Here is a 22,337-nt window from a genome sequence, read left to right as displayed (position 1 = left end):
GACTGAGGTTGCAGGATGGGGGTCAGAGGCTGGCAATTGTGAATCTGTTCCTAAAGCTTGAAGGGACACTCACCACACAATGCGTCCGACCTAAAGCTTCTCGCTCCCTGTGCAAAACAAAAAACCCCAAAAGACAGAAAAGCCTTGAAAAATTAACTGCTCAAAAACGGTGAGGACTGAAACTCCAATACTTTGGCCACTTGATGCAAAGAACTGACTCATTGGAAAAGACCCTGATGCTGGGAAAGACTGAAGGCAGGAGGAGAAAGACAAGACAGAGGATGAGATGGTTGTATAGCATCACAGACTCGATGGACATGAGTTTGAGTAAACTCCGGGAGCTGGAGATGGACAGGGAAGGCTGGCGTGCTGCAGCCCACGGGGTCGCAAAAAGTCGGACACCACTGAGCGACTGAACTGACTGAGAGGGGCTGTCCTCGGGCTACAGGACTTCCAGATTCAAACAGGGCAGTCGAGAGCCTCCTTTTGCTCCAGAAGGCGCTCCTGACAAATGAGTCAGGAGTCTAGGGTCACCGCTCGCGAAGGACTGAGCTAAGCTGGAGCTGTGAGAACGAGGGGCCGTAGGAGGGCGGGTCTCGAGAGCCACAGAGGGTTGGACGCGCGCTCCGAGTGCGAGACAGCGCCACAGCGCCGCAGGCACTGAGCCGCGGTGGGCGGTGCGGATTACGTGGGAGTGGCGCGCGCGGCGGCGCAGGCGCGAACCTGCGCAGGCGCGGGGGCCACCCCTGGGACCCCTTGGGCCGGGGAGGGTTTGGTCGGTGAGCCCACCCGGCATCGTACGCTGGAAGGGGCGGGGGGCCGGGGAGCGAGAGTGGTACGTGCTGCGCGCTGGGGGTCTGCGAGACTCGTGACGTCCGCGAAGGCAGGTGAGGAAACTGAGGTAGGACTGGGCGAGCGAGGCCCGTTGGCGCGCACAGGTTAGCTGGATGCCAGACTCGTTAGGTCCGCCCGGCGGTCAGCTTCCGGGCCCGCGGGAAGCTGCTTCCGAGCCGGCCGGGTGCGGCCGCACCTGCTGAGCCCCAGGCGGCCCCCACTCCCGCGGAGGACGACGCTCCTCCCACCCCAGTGCCCCGGGCTCCGCGAAAAAAACCCAGCGATTGCGGTCAGAAAACCAAGTTTCAGGACCGGCGCTTATCCGTTCGGCCAGAAATCACCCTTTTCACCGCCCCCAGGCTTTGAGAGAGGCTGATGGTACCGGCCTGCCTAGATTGTTGGGACAAAGAACTGAGAAACGGACTCTCTTTCCTGGCGCGTCTGTCCTGTGGGGCCGAGCCAGGATGGGCCTGGGGTTGTTGCCCAGGGGGTGGCAGGCGGACCAGCCGGCAATGTGCAGGTGGAGGCCAAGAAGCTGGTCATGTGGGGCTCTGTGTTTTATGGGGCAACGATTTCTCGCTTTTTTCATCATCTCAGCGGCACCTGTTTTGCCTCCCTCCCACAAAGACAACTTTGAAAAGAGCCCAACCGTATGGAGTTTACAACACTGTGCTGAAGTCTGGGAATGAAAGATCAAGGCACTGATGATCAGACAGTCGCACCTCGAAGTTGTTGCAGGGATCAGAGCTGAAGCAGTTGGAGAAGGTGGTTAAGGCCCAGCCTGGCCAGGGTCGTGGGGAGACAGCACCCCCAGAGAGGCCAGAAGCCAACTTGGGGTTCAGCCCCAGCTGACTCTGGGCTTCTTTTCCTTTACACACGAGGCTGTTTCCACAACCCAGCTCCCTACCCCTCCGTTTAGTTTTTGTTTTTTTTATTTTAATGTATTTTCCTTTGAACTTGGCAGATGATTAAAAACAGAAAATAATTACTTCGGATTTATTTAGCTAAGCCTTGTCCGGGAGCCAGCTTGGGAAGTCTCGGATGCGCCTGTTTCGGCTCAGTCAGGGAGATGAGAAACCCTGTCTCCTTGGACCGTATCCGGCCATTAGGAACCCTCCATCTCATGTACAAACAACTTTTTGGGGGCAGTCACTGACTAATCTAGAAATGAGTAAGAATTACACCTCACGTTCTGTCACTCTTTGTAAGGTAGCTTACAAAGCACCATGCATACATTTAATCTTTCAATTCTACAACTCTGTAGGTTACCTTTTGTAATTTGGGAATCATTCCTGTTTTACTAATACAGAGCCTTGTTCAGGTTCTTACAGCTTGCAGCAATTTGAATTAGGTTTGAGTTATTCTTGGTATGAATCTTCCTATATTGCCCTTCTTTATAAAGGCACGCGATTTATTTGAGATCTTATGCGATGTTCCTGAGGGGAACGAATACATTTCTTATTTTATCTGCTCCTGTCACTTAAAGAGTTCTTGAAAAGTCTGGTGAGGACTGGAATTCTGGGGCTTGAAGCCCCAGGATCTGTTAGTATCCCAGAAATAAGGCAGTTCTCTTGCCAGCTGGGTACTTGCCTTTTTGTGAAATGTTGAGCAGAGACACTCCAAATGTCCCTCTGCTGAGGCGTGTGTGGCAAGAACTGTCTGGAGGGACCTAGCCTCACCCCTGAGCTCAGTAACCTCTGGCCCAGGGAGATTACAGCTGTGCAGGGCCCTTTGCCTTTTCTGGTGCTGGCGGGCTGTAGAAGGGCAGCCTGGAGTATGCATTGTAGAGTAGGCAGAGGGACCAGAGAAAAGCCAGGGTTCCCTCCAGACCCAGAAGTTACGCCCAGGACACAGGCCTGCAGTAACACAGCTGGAGCAGCTGTTCAGTGTTTGGTGTCTGTTCTTTTTCACATCTCCTGCCCTTATAGGAGAATGAGTGAATCTGAACCCTGCAAAGAAGAGAATAGTGCTGCCTTGCAATTCGTTCCTCATTGCTCTTCTCATATATTCTTCCTGAAAGTGCCCTTATTTTAAAGAAGACACTGAGGTTCAGAGGGACAGGGTGAACTCTTAGAATCAAAGAATAAGAAACAGGATTTTTGTCCTGAAGCCCAGTGTCTTTCATGGTATTGAGCTTGCCTTCCCATCCACACTCATATAACTGAGCCCGGACTGGAGGCTATGCAAGCAGAGGGCAGAATGGCCAGGGGGTTTGCAGGACTGGGAGTGGGAGGAGACTTTCTAACCTCAGGATACTGATGAGAGGAAAAGGTGTCTCCCAGTCCTCATATTCCTCACACTGGCAACTTTCCCAGTAGCTGATATGTCCTCTTGTTCTGCATTCAGCATCTGATCAGAACTTTTTGAATCTGGCATCTGGGAGAGAGTCATCCCAAGGAGCAGAGCAGGAAGTTGGAGACTGAGGCAAGTAGGTGAGAGCTCCTTACACCTGGCTAGTACCCTGGTGCTTGATGACAAGGGTGGGTGGGAGTGCATCCCCTATTGCTCCTGGGCCCTTAGGTGCCATGACACCAGGCTGCTAAATTGTCATTTTCAAGGCTATCTTTTTATCATCCAGAATTGAGAGGACCTTGTGACTATGGGGAGGAGAGGTACAGAATGGCTTCTCAGCCAAGAATGGGCAGTGTGACCCTCAAGAAAACATTTGACTTTGAATTATAAACTGCTTACAAAGCACTGGACTTGAGAGAGATTAGTGCTCTCTCTAGCCACATGATTTCCCAGGCTCTGTTCAGGAGCAGTTTTGCTTTCAGCCTTCTTCAGGCCAGGGAGCCGACTTGAGGATCTGTGGGCCCCTTTCCTGAGCCCCACACTGTTCCAGCCTCTGCAAGTGTGTCCAATGCAAGATAAATAGCCATGAACTGGGAGTTGGGAGCCCTGAGACCCAGCACAGCCACTAACCAGTCTTCCCCAGAAGTGACCTGGGACTAGCTGGTTCCATCTCTGGGCCTTAATTTCTTCTTTTACTTAGTGAAAGAGGGGCTGAACTAGAACTCTGAAGGAACATGCATTAGCGAGAGCAAAGAAAAGAAGATGAAGCATACTTTCCAGCCTCCTAGTTTCTTCTGTCTTCCTGAGGACCCCTTTCTTCCTCCTGCCCTGTCTCTGCCTCAAGCCAGCTCATTCTGAGTAGGGAAGATTCCCTGGGTAGGGCTTGGCTGGGCAGGTATACCCTTAATGTTTGTAATATGATGCTGTCTCTACTTGTTTCGGGCATGAATTAACCCACCCAGTGCTGATGTTAGTAAGACTTTTATCAGTTCCTGCCCAGAGGCAGCTCCTTGAACAGGCAGAATGAGGCCTGGGGAAGCAGAGGGTGAGACCGTACACACCCAGCAGGAGAGCAGTAGTGGCACGTGTCCCCATAACTTTCTGGATGTCAGAACCCTGGAAGTGCAGTCTTTGGGTATCAGAACTGAGACAACTTCATAAATCTTCTAGTTCCCTCCTCTGTATGGATGAGGAGACCCAGGCCCAGAGCGTCTTCAGAGCTTGCGTCAGATCACCCTGCCAGTGAGCAGAGGAGCTAGGAACCAACCTAAGGTCACCTAAGCCCCAGGCTCAAGTATTTTCCATAAGGTCAAACGAGCTACAAAGTAGTTCCAACTCTGCCTCACTGTGGAGTTCAGAGGGTAAAACTGAGCTCATTGCATCCAGACATTTAATGCCTAGTCATTGACAGGATTTATATTAAATGCTGAATTTGCAGGAACGGATAAAGACAGCAGCTCCTACCCTCAGATTGATCCACCATATTGTATAGATAGACATGTAAATAACTAAATACACTAAGTCCATCTGCTTGTGCAATGTGCAAAAGTTATGTGTGTATTTGCACGCATGCATGCAGTCTAACCAGAGATGAGGGAGCAGTCAGTTGTCAGGGCTTTAAGGAAAGGCAAGAAAGTGTTAACATGTGCTGTGCCTTTACCTAGTTGGCCTGGGTGGGGAGGGCATTCTGGATAACGGAAACAACACGAGCTGCAGTGAGGAGGCCTAACAAGACATGTTATAGGCCTTGCACATTGACTGCCCAAGGAGGGTGCTGAAATGGCTGGGAGTGAGGCAAGAATGGTGGCCTGAAGCTGAACTGTGAAGGGCCACGGTGGTGGGTTGCAGAGTTTGTTGCCAGTGATAATCTGAAAGCAAGGGAAGGATGTGATCAGGCTGGGGAGTGTGACAGTTGATCTGCCTACTGCACGGAGAGTAAGCAGAAGAGGACCTGGAGCCAGCCAACCTCAGATCTGTAGTTACTGAGGCCAGGTACAAAGTAATAGGGGCTTCACTCTGGACAGCAGCAGTGAAGGTGAGAAGAGGATGGGTAGTGAACCCACTGCATAGGATGGACAGAACTTCCTGACTGATTTTGTGTGGGTGACGAGGGAGAATGAAGAAGAAAATGCAATTTTCAGTTTCTGGCTTGCACAGTTGGCTCCATGCTTGTGTTATTCACTGAGCTAGGGAAGAGGAACTCTGGAAGAGAAACTGACTTTAGTGGATGTCAGCTTTTGGTCACAGAGATAAACTATAGAACTCTCAAGTGGAAACTTCGAGTCCAGAGCAGCACTTGGAACACAGAAGTCAATCCCAAGGTGGTGGGTGAAGCACTGGCCATAGGTGAGATCACTGAGGCACGGAGTGTGGGTTTCGAGGTGTCTTGAAGTGGCAGGAAAAGAAGGGAAGGCAGAGGGAGGTGAAGAAGAGACTGTAGGTGAGTGGCCTCAGTGGTGTGGGGTGGAGGATGGGGCAAGGGAGCAGTCTGCCTAACTTGTACTGCTCACCGCACAACAGGCCAGTAAATCGGGAGACAAGGTGTCACGGGAAAGAATAGCGATTTTATTCAGAAAGCCAGTAGACCAAGAAGACAGTGGACTGGTGTCCCAAAGAATGATGTTACCTGAGTTAGAATTCAAGCTTCTTTTATACTGAAAGGGGAGGGGACATGGCTGATTGTTGCAAATTTCTTGATGCAGGAATTCTTTGTTCTTGCAGCTGTCAGAGTAGGTCTGGTCACAGTATTCCTATAAACCATCAATAAGACAATTGTTATTTTCTGTTCTGCAACTTTTTAAAGATCAAAGCCTTGAGACAGGCTTTCATGTATATTTCAGGCTCTAGGCAATGTTCTTTCACAAAGGTACAGTAAGTACCAGCTGACTAAGCACAGAGTACAAAGGGTTAGAGCTAAAGAAATAGATCCAACATGATGTCAGGCTTGTTTGTCTGTTACACAAGCAGCCATGGAGAAAGGGACATCTCCTTTTATTTCAGTTACTGTGACCCCAGGACTGTGTTAAGGGCCGCGTTAAGGATTTTACTTCATTAGCTTGCTCCAGAAAGCAGAGAGGGAGTCTGTTGGCACTTGATAAATGTTATAATCTGCATGACTGCAAATGACTCAACATTTGCTCAGCGTTTTGAAGGACTAGGGGGTCTTGGCAGCTGTCCATATTGATGTTTTCTGGAGATTGACTATTGGCAGCTGAAGGTGCCCCAGGGTTTCTGGGTGGCCTGGTCCTGCCTATGGAGTGAGTGAGCTTAGGGCCATAGGCGGGACTCCAGAGCCCCGCCTCCAGCCTTCTCCTCCCACCTGCTCCCTGCCTACTCCTAGTGGGTCAGCAGAAGCCGGGGTGTGCACACTGTGGATGGTGGATGGTGAGTGCCTGGTTCCCAGGTTTGAAAGGTTGGGGATAAGGGACCGTGTGTGGGTGAGGGGAGGGGCCTTGTGAAGCTCTGGGCACCAGGGAAGAAATACTCTGAACTTGAGACGGGAGATGGGGTGGAGGTAGAGTTATGATCAGGAACCCAGAATGTGCAGGCTCCAAAGTAAGCTGTTCCTGATGGAATCTTGCAATGTCACTTTAGATGCTTTAGAAGCTTTGCCATTCACCTTTTCCAACCCCCTCATTTTGGAGTTGAGGAAGAGGCGACTAGGGGAGGGATCAAGCCAGCAGGGCCTCAGGAGCCCAGCTGTGTCTCCTGCCCCCACGCTCATCCCAGCCCAGTGCTGCCACTCTGAGCTGCCTCAGCTGTTGTTTGTGGTCTTATCAGGCTTCACCTTCTTCTGTGGGAGAGCCTGGATCAGATAAGTCCCACAGTGGGGAACCGAATACTGTGGTAGTGTCAGAACCGAATACTATAGGGGCCGGCTCTTCTGTAAACAGCCTCGCTATTATTTTTCAGAGAAGCACTGACCCTTTCCTTAACAGAAGGGGGATAGAGAGGGGAGGAAAGAGACGAGACATCTGTCATATGGTGAATTTCCTTTCAACATGTTGTTTGACTGTATGTGATGGATGAAAAAATAAGTTGATCTTTTAAAATTGTAAGACAAAAGACACCAGGCCCCTTGACCTCCATAAACCCCACCAGTGAACGTTTTGAGAGGCCTGGGTAGTAGAAAGATTTGGGGTCTTAGTTGTCTGGATCCAGGAGACAGTACTGCTGCCTGCTAGCTTTGTGACTAGAAGAAGGTACTGAACTTCTCTAAACTTGAGTGTTGTCAGCTGCATAACGGGAGACTATCTGCATCATAAGACTGTAGAGAGAGTGAAATTAAGGCACTCATTTTGGGTGGTCCTAAGTAAGTGCTGCTTTACCGGTTACCCTCTCTCTCCAGTTAGTAGCCTTAGAGGTTCATGTGATTAGGCATTGTTCCATGCAGATGTTAAGCTTCCCTCTACCTCCAGGCTTTTTTTGTGGGTGGAAATAGCTGTAATTCAGGTTTCAGAGCCAGCGAGTTGCATGGCACATGCTCCAAGGCCTGTTGGGTTGAGAATTGTTTTGCAACTTAGGGGGGCTTGGCTGGAAGGTGGATCTATTCACTCTCTAGGTAGAAGGCAATTTTCACTACTTCCCTCTGACAGAAGGGCCAGCTGCTAGAGACCCACTGGGAGCATATGTTCATGGAGAGGCCCACCTCTCCCCTCTGGTGCTGATAACACTCTCACATCTTAGTGCTTCGGGGCCTGAGGTTGACGGCGGAGCTCCCCAAATGGGTGACTCTGTGCTCACGCTTTCTGGATCACAGCTAGAGGTGCAGATGGGGTGCTGAACAAAGCTCCTGGGAGTTTTGAAGCCCATATCTTATGTTCCAGCTCATGAACTTGAGGTAGAGAGTCAGGGGCCTGTAGGACATTCACACCCAGCCAGTCTGCTGTTTCTCAGGCTTATTGAGCCCCAGCCTGGCCTAGCTCTTCCGTCTTGCTCTCTGAGTCTCTCCAAAGCCACTTCCTTCTAGGTGCTTCTGTGGCTACCCAGACCAGACAGAAGCGTTTTCATCCCTGCACTGCCCTAGCCCAGTGTTGATACCTTGCCTGAGGTGTTATCTCTCACCTTTTTTTTTTTTCCCCTCACCTTTCCACTCTGTGACCAGCGTACTAGGCCTGTAGCTCCTAGAGGACTGTTTATCATTTAGTTAAAATTCCCAAATTGCCACTTATTAAACAGATCAGTGCTGAATAAATGTTTGGAAATAAATGTTGAGTCTATTTGAGCCTGATTCCCTTGTACTCACGAGCAGATAGGCTCAATGATGATTGATGGGCAGTGGAGAGATGGAGCCTGTTTGTCTCCAGGAACAGCAGTGGTGTGTTAGAAGGATGTAGAGCTTACTGTGAGGGTCCCCGGACTTCCTAAAATGCAATGATGTGTCCCAGTAATTGAAGTGAGTCCTTTGGAAGGGTAAGGTGTAAGCTGGCCTTTGTGAGCCAATGCAGAAATGACATCAAATCTGTGATCAGAGACCGTACCATGTGGATCTGAATCATACTTACCAGGAGTCCAGGGAGGCTTTAGAAATGTGTCAAGGTACAGAAATTGTACCACGCTCTGGAGAATCTCCTGTTTATAGCAGGCAGGTGAGAGCTGTGGTTTTCCTCCTGATTGTTCTATAAACCATAATCCAGTAATGTGTAACTTTGCCACGTAAAAAAAAAATTGGAAGTCAGCCTGTGGAACATTCTTTTCCGCTCGGCCCGAGTGCTTTGGTCGCCCATAAATCACCATTTCCATCACTCAGTCTTATCAAATCCATTTCAGCACACGTTTATGGAAAACCCACTGTGGACCACAAACAGGCCCTGTGCTGGCCACTGGGAATTCAGAGATAAATTGAGGAACAGAGTCAAGAGAGACAACTAGAAAACAGGTCCAAATGAGTGTGTTGAACACATCAGAAAGACCATGGTGCAGTGCAGACACAGGTTGGGGAGAATAATCCCCTCTAGAGGGAAAGTAGGGGTAAGCAGAGCATCCAGGAAGACCTCTGGAAGAGGCGTGAGTCTTAAAAGAACAGAATGAATGAGGCAGGACATTCCGGGCAGAGGTGTGGAGACATGTCCTGGCTTTTGACTCTCATTGTCACTGTGGCTGCAGTCCCACAGTGAGCTGAGGGAACAGAAGCTGGCCCTTGAGGAAGGACCGGCTCTCCAAGGCCAGCCTGCCTTCATAGCTGCACTTTGTTCTGTGGCTTATGTCCAGCCAAGCACAAAACCTGAATTCTTTGTTCTAAGACAATGCATCTCACACTCCAGTGTGCCTGTGAATTGCCTGCCATATCTGATGAAGATGCAGGTTATGTTTCCTTAGTTCTGAGGTAAGACTGGAAATTCTGCAGTTCTCCCTGATGCCAATGCTGCCAGCCCATGAGAGCACATTTTGAGGTTATACGATACGCTTCTCTCCCAGCTCACTCAGTCCCTCCCCCAACACACACACACACACACACACACACACACACACACACACGATACGCTTCTCTCCCAGCTCACTCAGTCCCTCCCCCAACACACACACACACACACACACACACACACTGCCTCCCCTTCTTTTTCCTCTTCCCTCCGGTACAGATGCCAGATTCCTTTTTCTTAAAGGCTATTTTCATTGGTTATTCCCAGTACACACCCCACACCCACTGCCTGGAAGTCCCCTTTTGTGTCTGAACTCAAGTCTGAACTTCGCAGGCTGGCCTAAACGCTAGTCTGATCTACCCTTTTCTGCCCAAAACCATCACCACCAAGTTATTCCCAACCTCACCTCTTGGCAATGGATCCCTCCCAGCCCCCTCCCTTGGCTGTGACACGCAGATTTCTGGGCCTTTGCTTAAACCTTGGGAGAAATCCTCTCCTGAGTAGAGTCTTGCAGGGGAGAGTCAAGTCTTTGGGTAGGTGGGATGAGGTCAGGTGGGCCACAGTGACACAGACACATAGACACACACCTCAGGATGGTACCCAGTGATACTAGCAAATAGAGTCATGCTAGTACTTAGGGAGGAAGGCTCCAGTATAAGTCAGATCCTAGGATGGCTAGTGGGCCAAATGGAAAGACAGATACTGTAAGTGGTTGTCAGGAAAGGTGGGCTGGATAGGGTACCTGCCACTCTTACAGAGGTGGGTTGCTTCTAGGAGCTTGCACCCAGAAGCACAAGGCTTCCCAACTAGAGGAAGTCCTATCGTAGCCCCTGAGCACGAGCTGAGGATGAGGCTAGATTCCATAGGATCTGCCTGCGCCTCCATTTCAACTGCCGAGGACCCTGCCTGACGCAGACATCTGTTGCCCACCCCTCTGAAACAGACCCCCCGGCACCATGCTCTTCTTACACAATGCCTACTCTCTCAGAATCTGACCCCGTTACTTCAGCAGACATCTGTGTAGTTCTGTCCACAGGGGGAAATATCAGATTAATAGTAGCCATCTCTATTAAACTACATAGTAAGTGGTAGATGTTTAGAGGACATTTGCTATGTTGTCAACTATGATTTTATGTAATGCTCCTTTTTTGTTATTTGCTTGTTTTCACTTTGAGCCTGCTTTATTTGTATAATGAGAAGAAAATAAAGGTCTTCTCAATTGGGAGAAATGTACTCAGATTGCCTGTCTGCCTCGAGTGAGGCCCTGCTGAGCACTGCTGGGGGCTGAATGAAATAGGAGGACTGGTCTCTCTGTGTCTAAAGGAGGAAGGATAAGGTAACAAGGGGATTGGCACTCTAAGTAATCTAATTACAGGAGAAGCTGCTCCCTCCCCAGGCGGTGGGAGCTGTGACTCCTGGACTGAAGGCATTGACAGGCATTGATGAGGAGGGAGGGCAGTGCTGTGGGATGCAGCCTGGAGGAACAGCATCAGACCAGGAGGTGACAGCTTTGGGCATGGGAGAGGGAGCAGCAAGAGAGGCTGTCACTGTCTTGTCTTGCTTCTGACCTGGAAGTAAGCTCCCTGGGGTAGGAACCTCCATGTGTCCTTCATAACCCCCCAGGCTCCCATGGTGGCAGATCCTTTGATAGCAGCCCTTGTCCAGTCCCATCTCTGATGCTGCAGCTCCCCTCCCTTGGTCTCTGGCACTCTGATTACCTGCCCAGCCGGAACCCTGTCCGGGAGATCAGATTACAGCTGTCCTGTGGGAGCAGTAACATCTTCTTCCTTCCTCTCAATCCCCAGAAATGTCTTTCCTCCAGGATCCCAGTTTCTTCGGCATGGGAATGTGGTCTATTGCTGCGGGGGCCATAGGAGCTGCTGCCTTGGCACTGCTCCTGGCCAACACAGACATGTTTCTGGCCAAGTCCCAGAAAGCAGCGTTGGAGTATCTGGAGGACATAGACCTGAAAACACTGGAGAAGGGTAAGTGGTGACCCCACTGGTGTCAGTACTTTTCCAGGGCAGTGGGATGCAGGCCTACTTATTTTTTTTCTCTCTAAAGTAGTTCCTTCTTTTTATTTTCACTGAGAAGGCAGTGTAACATTAGGAAAAATTTAATAACACTTTTAAAATTACTGATAATTTAAATTTTAAATTACCATTACCCTAACACAATAATCTTTTTTATTTTTGCGCATTCTTTTCAAGGTGTACATGTTGTAATATGTAGTTGTGATCTTAGTATACATGATTTTTTTTACAATTTAGATTTTTCTAATCAAAAGTATTGTTCATTTTCTCATGTTGTCTCTCTAAATGTAATGATAATTGTTCCATAATATTTAGTAACAGTGCACCACAGTCAACTCAACCAAACTTCCAGAGCGTTTTCTGAGGAATTCAAGGCCCCTGGGGCTTCCCAGGTTGTGCTAGTGGTAAAGAATCCACCTGCTAATGCAGGAGACATGAGACGTGGGTTTGATCCCTAGGTCGGGAAGATCCCCTGGAGGAGGGCATGACAGCCCACTCCAACATTCTTGCCTGGCGAATCCAATGGACAGAGGAGCCTGGTGGGCTACAGTGCATGGGGTTGCAAAGAGTCAGACATGACTGAAGTGACTTAGCATGCTCACAGGCATGGATCTTCAAAAACAGGAACTCCTGAGTCCAATAAGTTTGAGAAATATTGTGTGTCCAATTCCATGTTCCTGATGTGAGCACAGGACTTTGCTTACTGAAATGAGGTGTCTGGATTGTCACTGGTACAGATGTGGGCAGCCTCGCCTGTGGTGCAGCCACGGCACCCAGAGAAGCACAGTCCCATTTTTAGAATAGACCCGCCTGTCTCCTTCTTCTTGGGGAGCCCACTGGAGTCCCTGCTGGATGGCTGAGAGCCACATGTGATGACTCGGCTGCCTTCCTGTGCTCTTGGCCTTGGACCCGAAGCTCAGGGGGTTTCAGTTATGCCCATAGTGTGGGTGCAGGGGGCATGAGAGTTAGGTGCAAGTCGGGGCCCACTGACTGGGTGGTCTCCGATTGACCCCTCAAAGGGAGACCATCAATTCTGTTCAGTAAGTGAGGAAGCTTGTGAAGGGAAGGCAGGAACTGTGATTGCAGATTTATGATGTAGGTTCCCTTGGTAAGGGACTGAGAAGCCCTGCAGACGGAGAGCTCTGTTTCACTGTGTTCAACCCAGAATTTCCCCATATGATTTAATTTCTACCCTCTCCCACCTTTATTTTCCTATGTAACATTTCACAGGCACATGGATTCCTCACTGAAATAGTAAGGGATGGTGCTTACTCAGCCCTCGCTGACTCTGTTACCAGATGCTGCAGTGAGCTCTTTTATATCCATGTTTTAATACTCCCTGTGGCCCAAAGTGGAGCTTCTAGGCATCTACATTTACAGATAGGGAAAGGAAGGTTCAGGGAGGAACATAGCCTGCCTGGGCTCACACCTAGATGCGACTCAGTCTGACCAGAGCCGGGCTTGAGCTGCACCGCTCTGCTACCCAGAGTATCTCCTTATTGGGCATTTTCTACCCTCTCCTGTGGATAACACTGGAGTTAACATATTGAGGTTAAATTTTTTTAAAAAAATTTTCAGTTGATTTAATTTCTTTAAATACTTTCTTCAGAGTTGGGATTTTCTTGGCCAAGTGCAAGATCTTGTTCAAGTTTTGGCCATGTAGTAGCCCTAAAGCATTGTTACAAGGCCCACCGAGACCAGCAAAGGAATACACTACTTTTCCAGAAATATTCCAATTTGGGATGTTCAAGTTCACAACTAGATTTTTATAGGGGAGGGGAGCTTCTGGTTAGGGAGTAGGACTCTTACACTAGATTCGTTTTCCTCCAAAAGATGAATATTGCCTGGCTGTGTTTCCTGTTTGATTTTTTTCTCAATGTGTGAAGTACTTTTCCAGGTCCTCTGTTAGGCCTGGTGCTGTTTATGAGGTGCTTAGAGGTTGGGGGCAGGCGAGAGGAAATAATACTGAATTCTCTTTTCTTCTCCTCAGATGCAATAACTTTTAAAGCGAAGGCGCTCTGGGAAAAGAATGGAGCTGTGATTATGGCTGTGCGGAGGCCAGGCTGCTTCCTCTGTCGGGAGGTGAGTGCATTTGAGGACCTGTTTGTAGGAAGGGCTCCTAGCAAGTGGGGACTGGGGCATTTCCAGCCAGGACCAGCACTGGCCCAGTCTTATTTATTCCAGGTTTTTTTTTTTCGGTCTAATTCTCTGTTTCTCTTCATGTAAGAGCTCACCATATCCTAGGGTTAGCACCATACTGACTTTGCTTTGGTAATCCCAAGGCCTGTCAATCTTGTACTCTGTCCTGGACCAGCTCCAATTCCATGTTCCTGATGCTCAGCACAGGGCTTTGCTTACTGAAATGAGGTGTCTGGATTGTCACCAGTACAGATGTGGGCAGCCTCACCTGTGGTGCAGCCTTGGCACCCAGGAAAGCACGGCCACACTTTTAGACTAGACCCACCTGTCTCCTTCTTCTTGGGGAGCTGCTGGCATTCCTGCTGGATGGCTGAGGGCTGGAGGTGGTGACTCCACTGCCTCCCTCAGCCTTGGATCCAAAACTCGGGGATTTCAGTCTTGCCGATCATGTGAGTACAGTGGGCATGAGAGTCTGTTCTCCTGCATTTGGTGCATTTGTCTTTCCTACACTCTCGGCCTGTAGGAGAGGGTGTTGGCTGGCCACAGTCCCAGGAGTTTGTGCCCCTGACCTTTCCAGTTTTTTGCAGGAGGCTGCAGATTTGTCCTCCCTGAAGCCCAAGTTGGACGAGCTGGGTGTCCCCCTCTATGCAGTAGTAAAGGAGCAGCTCAAGAATGAAGTTAAGGACTTCCAGCCTTATTTCAAAGGAGAAATCTTCCTGGATGAAAAGGTATGTGTGGTGTGAGCCAGTCTGACACAGACTGCTGGAGATGGTGCTCGTGCATGACGAGTTTGGTGGCTCCAAGCCTCTCTGGCCAGGAGCTGAGTTGGCCTCCCTTTCAGCTGCCCCCAGCCCTCCGAGCAGAGCACGAGTGAAACAAAAACTTAAAAACTGTCTTTCAGATTTTACTTGAGCCCTTCCTGACTTGTGACCTGGGAATGGGAGCCTTGAAAATAGCTAAAAGCTCCACTGGGTCCCCCACCCTGCAGGGGTTGCCCAGCACCAACCCCTGTCCTGTAATTCACTGTGGCCCTTATTTCTTTCCCCTGCACTCCCCTCTGCAGAGCGTAGGAGTGGTATCACTTGGTTGGGCCCAAGAAGCCTGTATGTCTGCAGCAAGAGATTAGAGTCAGAGTTGCAAGCTGCAGGGTTCTGTTTGGTCCTGGGCAATTTAGAGCACTTTTGGGTGGGAGCTGTGTGTATATGTCAGGTGGTGGAGGATGTGAACCAGCAGAAGGCAGGAAGGCAGGCACAGAGGCTACTAACATGGGGTCTGTCTTCCTCAATCCTACAGAAAATGTTCTATGGCCCGCAAAGACGGAAGATGATGTTCATGGGATTTGTCCGTCTGGGCGTCTGGCAAAACTTCTTCCGGGCCTGGAATGGAGGCTTTTCTGGAAACCTGGAAGGCGAGGGCTTCATCCTTGGGGGAGTCTTTGTGATGGGACCGGGAAAACAGGTAAGTTCCTAGCGTTCATTTGGGGGTCTGTGAGCACAAGACACCCATCTGTCAGTGGGAAGCAGTCTCCCAGCTTTCCTTCCAAAAAGCCAGGGAGCATGAGGACAGGGAAGGGAGGGAGATAGTCCTATATCGCCCTCCTGCTCTCTCAGCACCTCACACGGCAGCCCTCTCCCCAGTCACAGTAAATCACAACATAGTCTGAGCCTTGCAGGTGAGTAACTTGTGAGGGGGGTGAGCGAGCATGCCAGGGAGGACAGCTCCTCAGTGGCACTGCAGGGGCCTGGACCCAGGGTTTCTGATGTCGAGTTCTGTTTTCCACATCAGAACAAAAGCAGAGTCTTTATTCTGTGAAGAATTTACTCCCTTGCAGTAGTCCCTGTCATTGAGGACGGATAGTAAAGTGACAAGGAGAGAAGGAATGGAAACAGATCTCGTTGGGGGAGCAGCCGGGAGCTGTGGTGGGAGGTGTGCTTTCCGCATGGGGGTCCTGGTGGCAGGGCACAATTCTCTGTAAACTCTGGTTTGGGTCCCAGCCATGGGGATCCAGTATAGGGGCCTAGGAGGAGAAGGTGTAGAGAGATGAGGACTCTATGGGCCAAGAAGGTGGTGGGTAGATGTTCCATGTCAGCCTCAGGGCAGTGCCAGCAGAGGCCAAGTAGGTACAGAGCAAGGACAGAGTTCAGTGGGTGCAGGCTCGAGGGCCTGGCAGGAGGACCCAGAGGCTCAAGGTCTGACTTCTAGACTTCTAGGCCTGTCTTGCCAACTTTAGGCATGACATTAATACTTGGGTTCATCTGTAAAAAAGACAAGTTGGGAATTCCCTGGCAGTCCAGTGGTTAGGAGTCAGCATTTCCACTGCAGGGGGCACAAGTTCGATCCCTAGTTGGGGAACTAAGATCTCGCAAGCCTCGTGGCACAGCCAAAAAGACAGGGTTGGTCTTCATGGTGGAGATCCCTACTGACATTGCTAACTGCATACTTTTACCAGGTAGGGAGGAATAAGCTAGTGGGAACAGAAAGCCTTCAATTTTTTAAAAAAACTTTATTTTGTATTGGGGTGTAGCCGATTTTCAAGCAGTTGTTGTTCAGTCGCTCAATCATGTCCTACTCTTTGTGACCACATGGACTGCAGCACGCCAGGCCTCTCTGTCCTTCACCATTTCCCAGAGCTTGCTCAAACTCATGTCCATTGAGTCGGTGATGCCATCCAACCATCTCGTCCTCTGTCGTCCCCTGCTCCTCCTGCCTTCTGTCTTTCTCAGTATCAGGGTCTTTTCCAATGACTGGGCCCTTTGGATCATGTGGCCAAAGTATTGGGGCTTCAGCTTCAGCATCAGTCCTCCCAATGAATATTCAGGATTGATTTCCTTTAGGATTGACTGGTTTGATCTCCTTGCATTCCAAGGGACTCTCGAGTCTTTTCCAACACCACAGTTTGAAAGCATGAACAAACAGTGTTGTGATATTAATAGTTTCAGGTGAACAGCAAAGGGATTCAGCCATACATACACATATATACATTCCCCCTCAAACTCCGCTTTCATCCAGGCTACCACATAACATTGAACAGAGTTCCATGTGCTATACAGTAGGTCCTTGTTGGTTATCCATTTTAAATATATCAGTGTGTACACGTTCATCCCAAACTCCCTAATTATCCCTTCCACCCATCCCCCCACCTGCGCAACCATAAGTTCATTCTCTAAGTCTGTGAGTCTCTTTCTGTTTTGTAAGTAAGTTCCTTTGTATCATTTCTTTTTAGATTCCACATAAGGGATGTCAGACGATATTTCTCCAGAAAGCATTCAGTTTTAATTTGTATTTCAAGTCTTTTTTCTTTTAAACCTTAGTATCTGCAATTGCTTGTCTGAGAATCTAGTGTGAACTGGTGTCTGGTATAACATAAACCTATTTGCTGGAGTCCTTCTCCAGCTGGTCCAGGGGTTCCCTCAGGAAGGACGGCGTCAGTGATAAGAATGAGAAGACACAGCGAGTCTCGGTGTTTCCAAGTGTCTTCCGACTTTATTATTTTCAAGGCAGCTTTTATATTTTTAGTTGTACATAGAGACAAATGTAAAGTGTAAAGTCATACCAAAGCAAATCGATGGGTCAGCAGTTTTTGACCCTTATGGAACCAGGACACTGTTTGTGTTTTTAGTTACAAAAGGTTTAAAGTTGTTTACATCATCTTCTGGCCTGGAGGCCTGCTAACATTCAGTGACTCCTTTATTGATAAGGGTTGATCAGCCAGGACATTTTTTCTAAAAGTATTTTTGTATTAGGCACAGAAAGTACCAGGGTTACATTTTTTTTAAAGAATACAGGCACAGCAGATTATGACAAAGAAAGAATTCACAAACTCAGAGTTTCAAGGTAAAACCTGTTTTCTGTACTCTATCTTATGCCTTGAGCCTAACAGAGAAGAATGTGGTCCCATAAAGTCATGGCATAGCAAGCTGAAAACAATGTAGCGCCAAGGTCAGTGCTTAGCAAAATCACCAGCTGAATTAACAATCGTCTTATTATTTGTATTAAAGCTAAATCTCTATTTATATAAATCTCTAACTATTATGTTTTCATTATATAGGCTAAATATGTTAAGAATAAAAAGCATAATGAGTAAATATAGACTAAGTAACAGTTTTATAAAGCAACATTTCTTATAATGCTTAACAAGCCTTTCTTTCTTACAAAGGGCTCTGTGCCCACTGGGGCTTTTTGTGTGGAAGCTCTCAATGCTGTTTTGTTGTTAAGGAGTAGTCAAGCACATTAGCTCCTAAGGCACAGGTACATTTATTAAACAAACCAATATGCTAGTAAGAGGAATTTAGATTAGTATATTCTATATCTCAGATAATTTCATTAAGGTGCTATCGTTCAGGGGCCTTGTCGATTGAGGTTTCAGATAGATCTATTTTAGAAGAGAATCAGGAAAAGCCTTTGGCCTAAGTCACAGAACATAAGAAGAGGTTTGTTATAGCAAACATCAGAAAGACAGATATTATCTTCAAGGTGAGGGCTGAGGCAGCCTTCCGAGAATCCCTGAGGGCTGAGAAGCGGTGCTCAAATCAGTCCTCTTCCTCATGACTCTGTCATGGGTGGGATCTCGTGGGCTGGCTCCCGGCACCTATTTGCTAACTTTCTGGTAAATATATCAACGTGTCTTAGTGACAGTGACTGCCAGTTGAGTACCTACCTTGTGCCAGGTGCTCATCTACATGATCTCATGTCTTCTCTTCAGTCAGTCTGGGGTAGTCGGTATTTTTATTCCCATTTACATGTAAGAGAATGGGCCTATGAAATAACTCAGCCAAAGATACACAGCTAGTATGTGGTACAGAGGAAATGAATCTCTCCTGCTGCAGAGACCCCGCCCTTCCCTTGCCCATAGCTCCTCCTTGCAGATGGTTCCCAAAGATCCCTTCCGGGTACCCTTGAACTTGGGCAGGCCACTTCCTTAGGATCCTTCAGCCTCTCCCCACTCGACTCCTAGGATTCCTTCTCTTCCTATCTCTGCCTCTCTCAGCCCCCAGGGCAGGGCCTGGCTCCCCTGCGAGCCTCCTCTTGCCTGCCAGTGACTCACCTGGTGCTCACAGGCTGCCTAAGCCTGGCTGGCTCACTCTGATGTTGCTAGGTGTGTTGTTTGACTTTGTTGGTGCCTCTGGAGCTCCTGCCTTCTCCTTCCTGGTGGAAGGTTGACCAGGCTGGCCCAGCTTCAGGACTTACCTCCGTGTTTCTTGAGAGCAGAGTTTTTGCAGTTCCACTGTGCCAAGTGCCACTCAGTAGGGATTTTCTTTGTAATAACCTTTAAAGCATGCTTACTTTTAAAATAATGCGTTTTCAACGTAGGAAATCTGAAGATGGAGAAGGTGGGGAGAGCTCAGTTACCAGGGTCAACTTGTTAGAACAGAGCTGAGCTGAGGGGCCTTTTATTTTTTTTAGAAAATGATATCTTACTAAATTAGATGTTCTTTTTTAACTTAACAGTATATCATGAACATTTCCTCATGTCATCATATGTTCTTCCTCAGTGTTTCTAATGTCTGCAAACTGCTCTGATGAGCAAGTAAATATAATTTAATTTCCTGATCTCCTTCCCGGTAGTGGAAGGAGATCACCCTTCCCACAGGGTGGTGGTACTTTTTTTTAAAAAGTCTTTACGAATAATGGTACAGAGAACATGTTTACAGTGTTTACTTTTCAAATTCAATTTGAGTTTAATTTATTATGTGTCAGAGAACTCTTTAACAAGGATTCCTTGATGCTGATCTCAAGCATATTATTTTATCTTTTTTACCACTTTAGGGTACTTTGGGGGCATACTGTGTCTCAGTGCCTTATGCTTCACTAAATGCACTAAGACTTGTAGGTAAACTGAAGAGAGGGTCACCCTTTTCAGGTCATCACTGAGTGCCCATCAAGGCCTGACCTTGGAGTTCCACTTCCATACCATCAGGCTTTTCTGGGCAAGCTCATTCTGTTCTCTTCTGCCTGGAATGTCCTTTTACCTGCACCTCTCCCTTCACCATCCATGATGTATTGTCTGTGAAGCCTTCCTTGATCGCCCTGTTACATTAATCACTCCTGACTTCCTGCTCCCAAAGTGCTACATGTACAGTACATATTATTTCGAGGGAGCCTTCCTGATCCACGTTCCCCAAAAGACTTCACTTCTCAAGGGCAGAGCCCAGCCTGATTTGGATCTCTGTTCCTTGCTGCCCCAAGCATAGGGCTTAGTGGACAGCTGGCACTCAAGAGTCTGTCTCATGAATTTCTCAGAGTAAGGACTGATGTATCCTCTTGTTTCCTTTTAGGGCATTCTTCTCGAGCACCGAGAAAAAGAATTTGGAGACAAAGTAAACCTGACTTCTGTTCTGGAAGCTGCTAGGAAGATCAAACCACAGACTTCAGCCTCAGAGAAAAAATGATTGTGTGAATCCGCCCAGCTCAGGGATAACTAGGACTCTCATCTGTGTTTGCAGGATGTGTTGTGGTTCCACTGCTGTCCCTAAGGAGTTATAAACCCATTTATGCCATATTCTCAGTATAGACCATTAACGTATTTTAATATTGTACTCTGTGTAGGTCTAGTAAGGCAAAATGAAGTCTAATAAGACCCCAAACAAGACTGATAAAAATCTGAGAAGCTGTTAAGGCTTATTTCAGCTAAAACGTGGAAAATCTGAGGCTTAAGTTGACTGCTACACCTCATCACAAATGTACATGGTGTTTTGAGTGCTATTATTTGAAATGATTTTTATTTTCATGTCTTCAAAAATCATAGAAAAGTTGATGATTGACTTGAAGATCAAAGATAGAAGGTTTTTGGCTCATGTTTTCACAGTAATAAATGAATGATTTATTTTATAATGTTAAAGTAATACATAAAAGAATTGATGTGCTTTGGATGACTTGATAAAGGTAAATAATAAAGTGAAATCTATTTTCTCATTGTCTTCCATTCTCTAATATTGGAGATTTGATTTTCTAGAAGAAACGATCTAGAAAGCATAGTTCTGGTTCTAATAAAATTAAGCATCAAAAATTGTCCATATATACACATTTCTGATAAAACTAACAATAAAAATATTTACCATAATAATGGCTGAATTTATTAAATCATTGATGCCAAAGACACTGAATGTGAAAAATCAGTACTTTGCATATGTATGGGGTATGGTTGGTAAAGGAGTTCCTCTCGTTCTAATGATCTTAGGGGTTTCCAAATGACCAGAAAAGTTCAACCTGTCATTCATGTGAGTGATTTTGCTGTCTTTTCTAGAGAAATGACTTGGCATTTAAAATTGGTAGTTGCTTTCTTATTGATGGTCTTTTAGCCTAATTTGGTAACTGGAGGGGGAAAAGGACAGAGAAGATGAAATGTAACTTAATTCATTAGTTTTTATGTTTGAAATTTTGTCGTGTGAGTAAGGATGATGTCCACAAGAGCCTGAAGGGGACTCTGCCCTAGGGAGTCTGCTCAGGGCACCAAACCAGCCCAGGAGTAGGAAGGCAGGGATGGGGGTCCAGAGAAGAGGAGTACAGTGGTCCCCCTTTACATGTGTGTGTTCTAAGAACCCCTCTGGATGCCTGAAAACATGGAAGGCACTGAACCCTATGTATACTGTGTTTTTTCCTATACATGCGTACCTATTATAAAGTATAAATTAGACAAGAGATTAAAAACAATAAAATGGAAAAATTATAACATTATACTATGATAAAAGTTATGTGACTGTGGTCTCTCTCAAAATATCTTAATGTACTATACTTATCCTCCTTGTGATGATATGAGATGGTATGTGCTGAGATGAAGTGAGGTGAATGACGTAGGCATTGTAGGGTTAGGTGATTGCTGACCTTCTGACAGTAAGTAAGGAGGATCATCTATCTGCTTCAGGTGATGCTGGATCACTGAGCCATGACAGTGTTGGTGTTTGGATGCCAGAAGCAGATGATGTTGATGGTTGTGGATCCCAGGCAGGACAGCAGGGCAGCACAAGATTTCATCATGCCACTCAGAACGGTGTGCAATTTAAAACTTCAGAATAGTTTTTTTTTTCTGGAATTTTCCATTTAATATTTGCAGAGGGCAGTTGACTGCAGGCAGCTGAAAGGATAAAAAGCAAAACCATAGATAAGGGGGAACTACTGAATTTACCCAAGGGGCCAAACTGGCCAGGAGGAGGGGAGTCAGTGTTATCTGGGAAAGCAAGAAATGAAGATGGAGGGTGGACGTAAAGGTAGGCATGTCGGCACTGAGTGTACAGTGAGAAGGGGTGGCTAGTTAGCACTAAGACCAGGACTGGGTCTGACTTCATGTGGTGGCTGTATGGTGTGTGCCCTAGCCCGTGAGGTGCTGGGCTTCTTGGAGGCAGCGCTTTTCAGTCAACGCAGTGACTCATCCCCTACTAGCTGTGATCCCTGGGACTCCAGCTAATGATAGGATTTTCCAGATGAGAAGTCTTTGGTGCCTAGAAGACACTTGATTCTGAAACAGTTCTCCTACTACCAAAGAAGAGCAGACCCTGCAAGATGTTGCTGAAATGGATGCTTGGAGAGGAACCTTATTGTGATCATCTTCATCAGCTGTTTCACTTCTGGGTCCTCACATGCATTGTGTCTTCTCTCCCCAATCAGCATGGCATTATGGAAAGAGCACCAGACTGAATTATGAGGTGAGCTCAAGTTCTAGTTTAACCGTGTGACTTTAAGT

The 22,337-nt window shown here is 47.5% G+C and overlaps 1 protein-coding gene across 18 annotated transcripts; it reads left to right on the top strand.

The window, feature by feature from the left end:
• Positions 1-703: 703 nt before the first annotated feature.
• On the top strand, positions 704-20,720 carry PRXL2A (peroxiredoxin like 2A). 18 transcript variants are annotated; one of them, XM_081573743.1, is made up of 8 exons: positions 704-887; positions 3,181-3,262; positions 10,689-10,824; positions 11,311-11,473; positions 13,512-13,603; positions 14,248-14,388; positions 14,954-15,118; positions 19,936-20,720. In XM_081573743.1, exons 4-8 carry the CDS (start codon positions 11,329-11,331, stop codon positions 20,047-20,049), a joined length of 657 nt encoding a protein of 218 aa, XP_081429869.1. In that variant the 5' UTR covers positions 704-887; positions 3,181-3,262; positions 10,689-10,824; positions 11,311-11,328; the 3' UTR covers positions 20,050-20,720. The 18 variants fall into 18 exon arrangements, with proteins under 18 accessions (XP_081429869.1, XP_081429868.1, XP_081429872.1 ...); XM_081573742.1 differs by having other exon boundaries at positions 10,664-10,824; XM_081573746.1 differs by lacking the exon at positions 10,689-10,824 and adding an exon at positions 1,462-1,599 and having other exon boundaries at positions 3,181-3,258.
• Positions 20,721-22,337: the final 1,617 nt, after the last annotated feature.

This window comes from Giraffa tippelskirchi, chromosome 2, assembly GCF_054371585.1.
Source record: "Giraffa tippelskirchi isolate mGirTip1 chromosome 2, T2T-mGirTip1v1.2.pri, whole genome shotgun sequence".
In the NCBI taxonomy this organism is placed as follows: domain Eukaryota; kingdom Metazoa; phylum Chordata; class Mammalia; order Artiodactyla; family Giraffidae; genus Giraffa; species Giraffa tippelskirchi.
Note: the sequence above shows the minus strand (reverse complement) of the source record. Positions and strands in the feature narration are given on the sequence as shown.

Excerpts from the sequence above, each read along its gene's own strand:
- PRXL2A (XM_081573728.1), top strand. The coding sequence starts at position 1,539 with ATGATCAGACAGTCGCACCTCGAAGTTGTTGCAGGGATCAGAGCTGAA. Across the intron at positions 1,600-11,293 it reads AGCTGAAGCAGTTGGAGAAG|AAATGTCTTTCCTCCAGGAT; the intron begins GTGGTTAAGGCC and ends CTCAATCCCCAG. Across the intron at positions 11,474-13,511 it reads CCTGAAAACACTGGAGAAGG|ATGCAATAACTTTTAAAGCG; the intron begins GTAAGTGGTGAC and ends TCTTCTCCTCAG.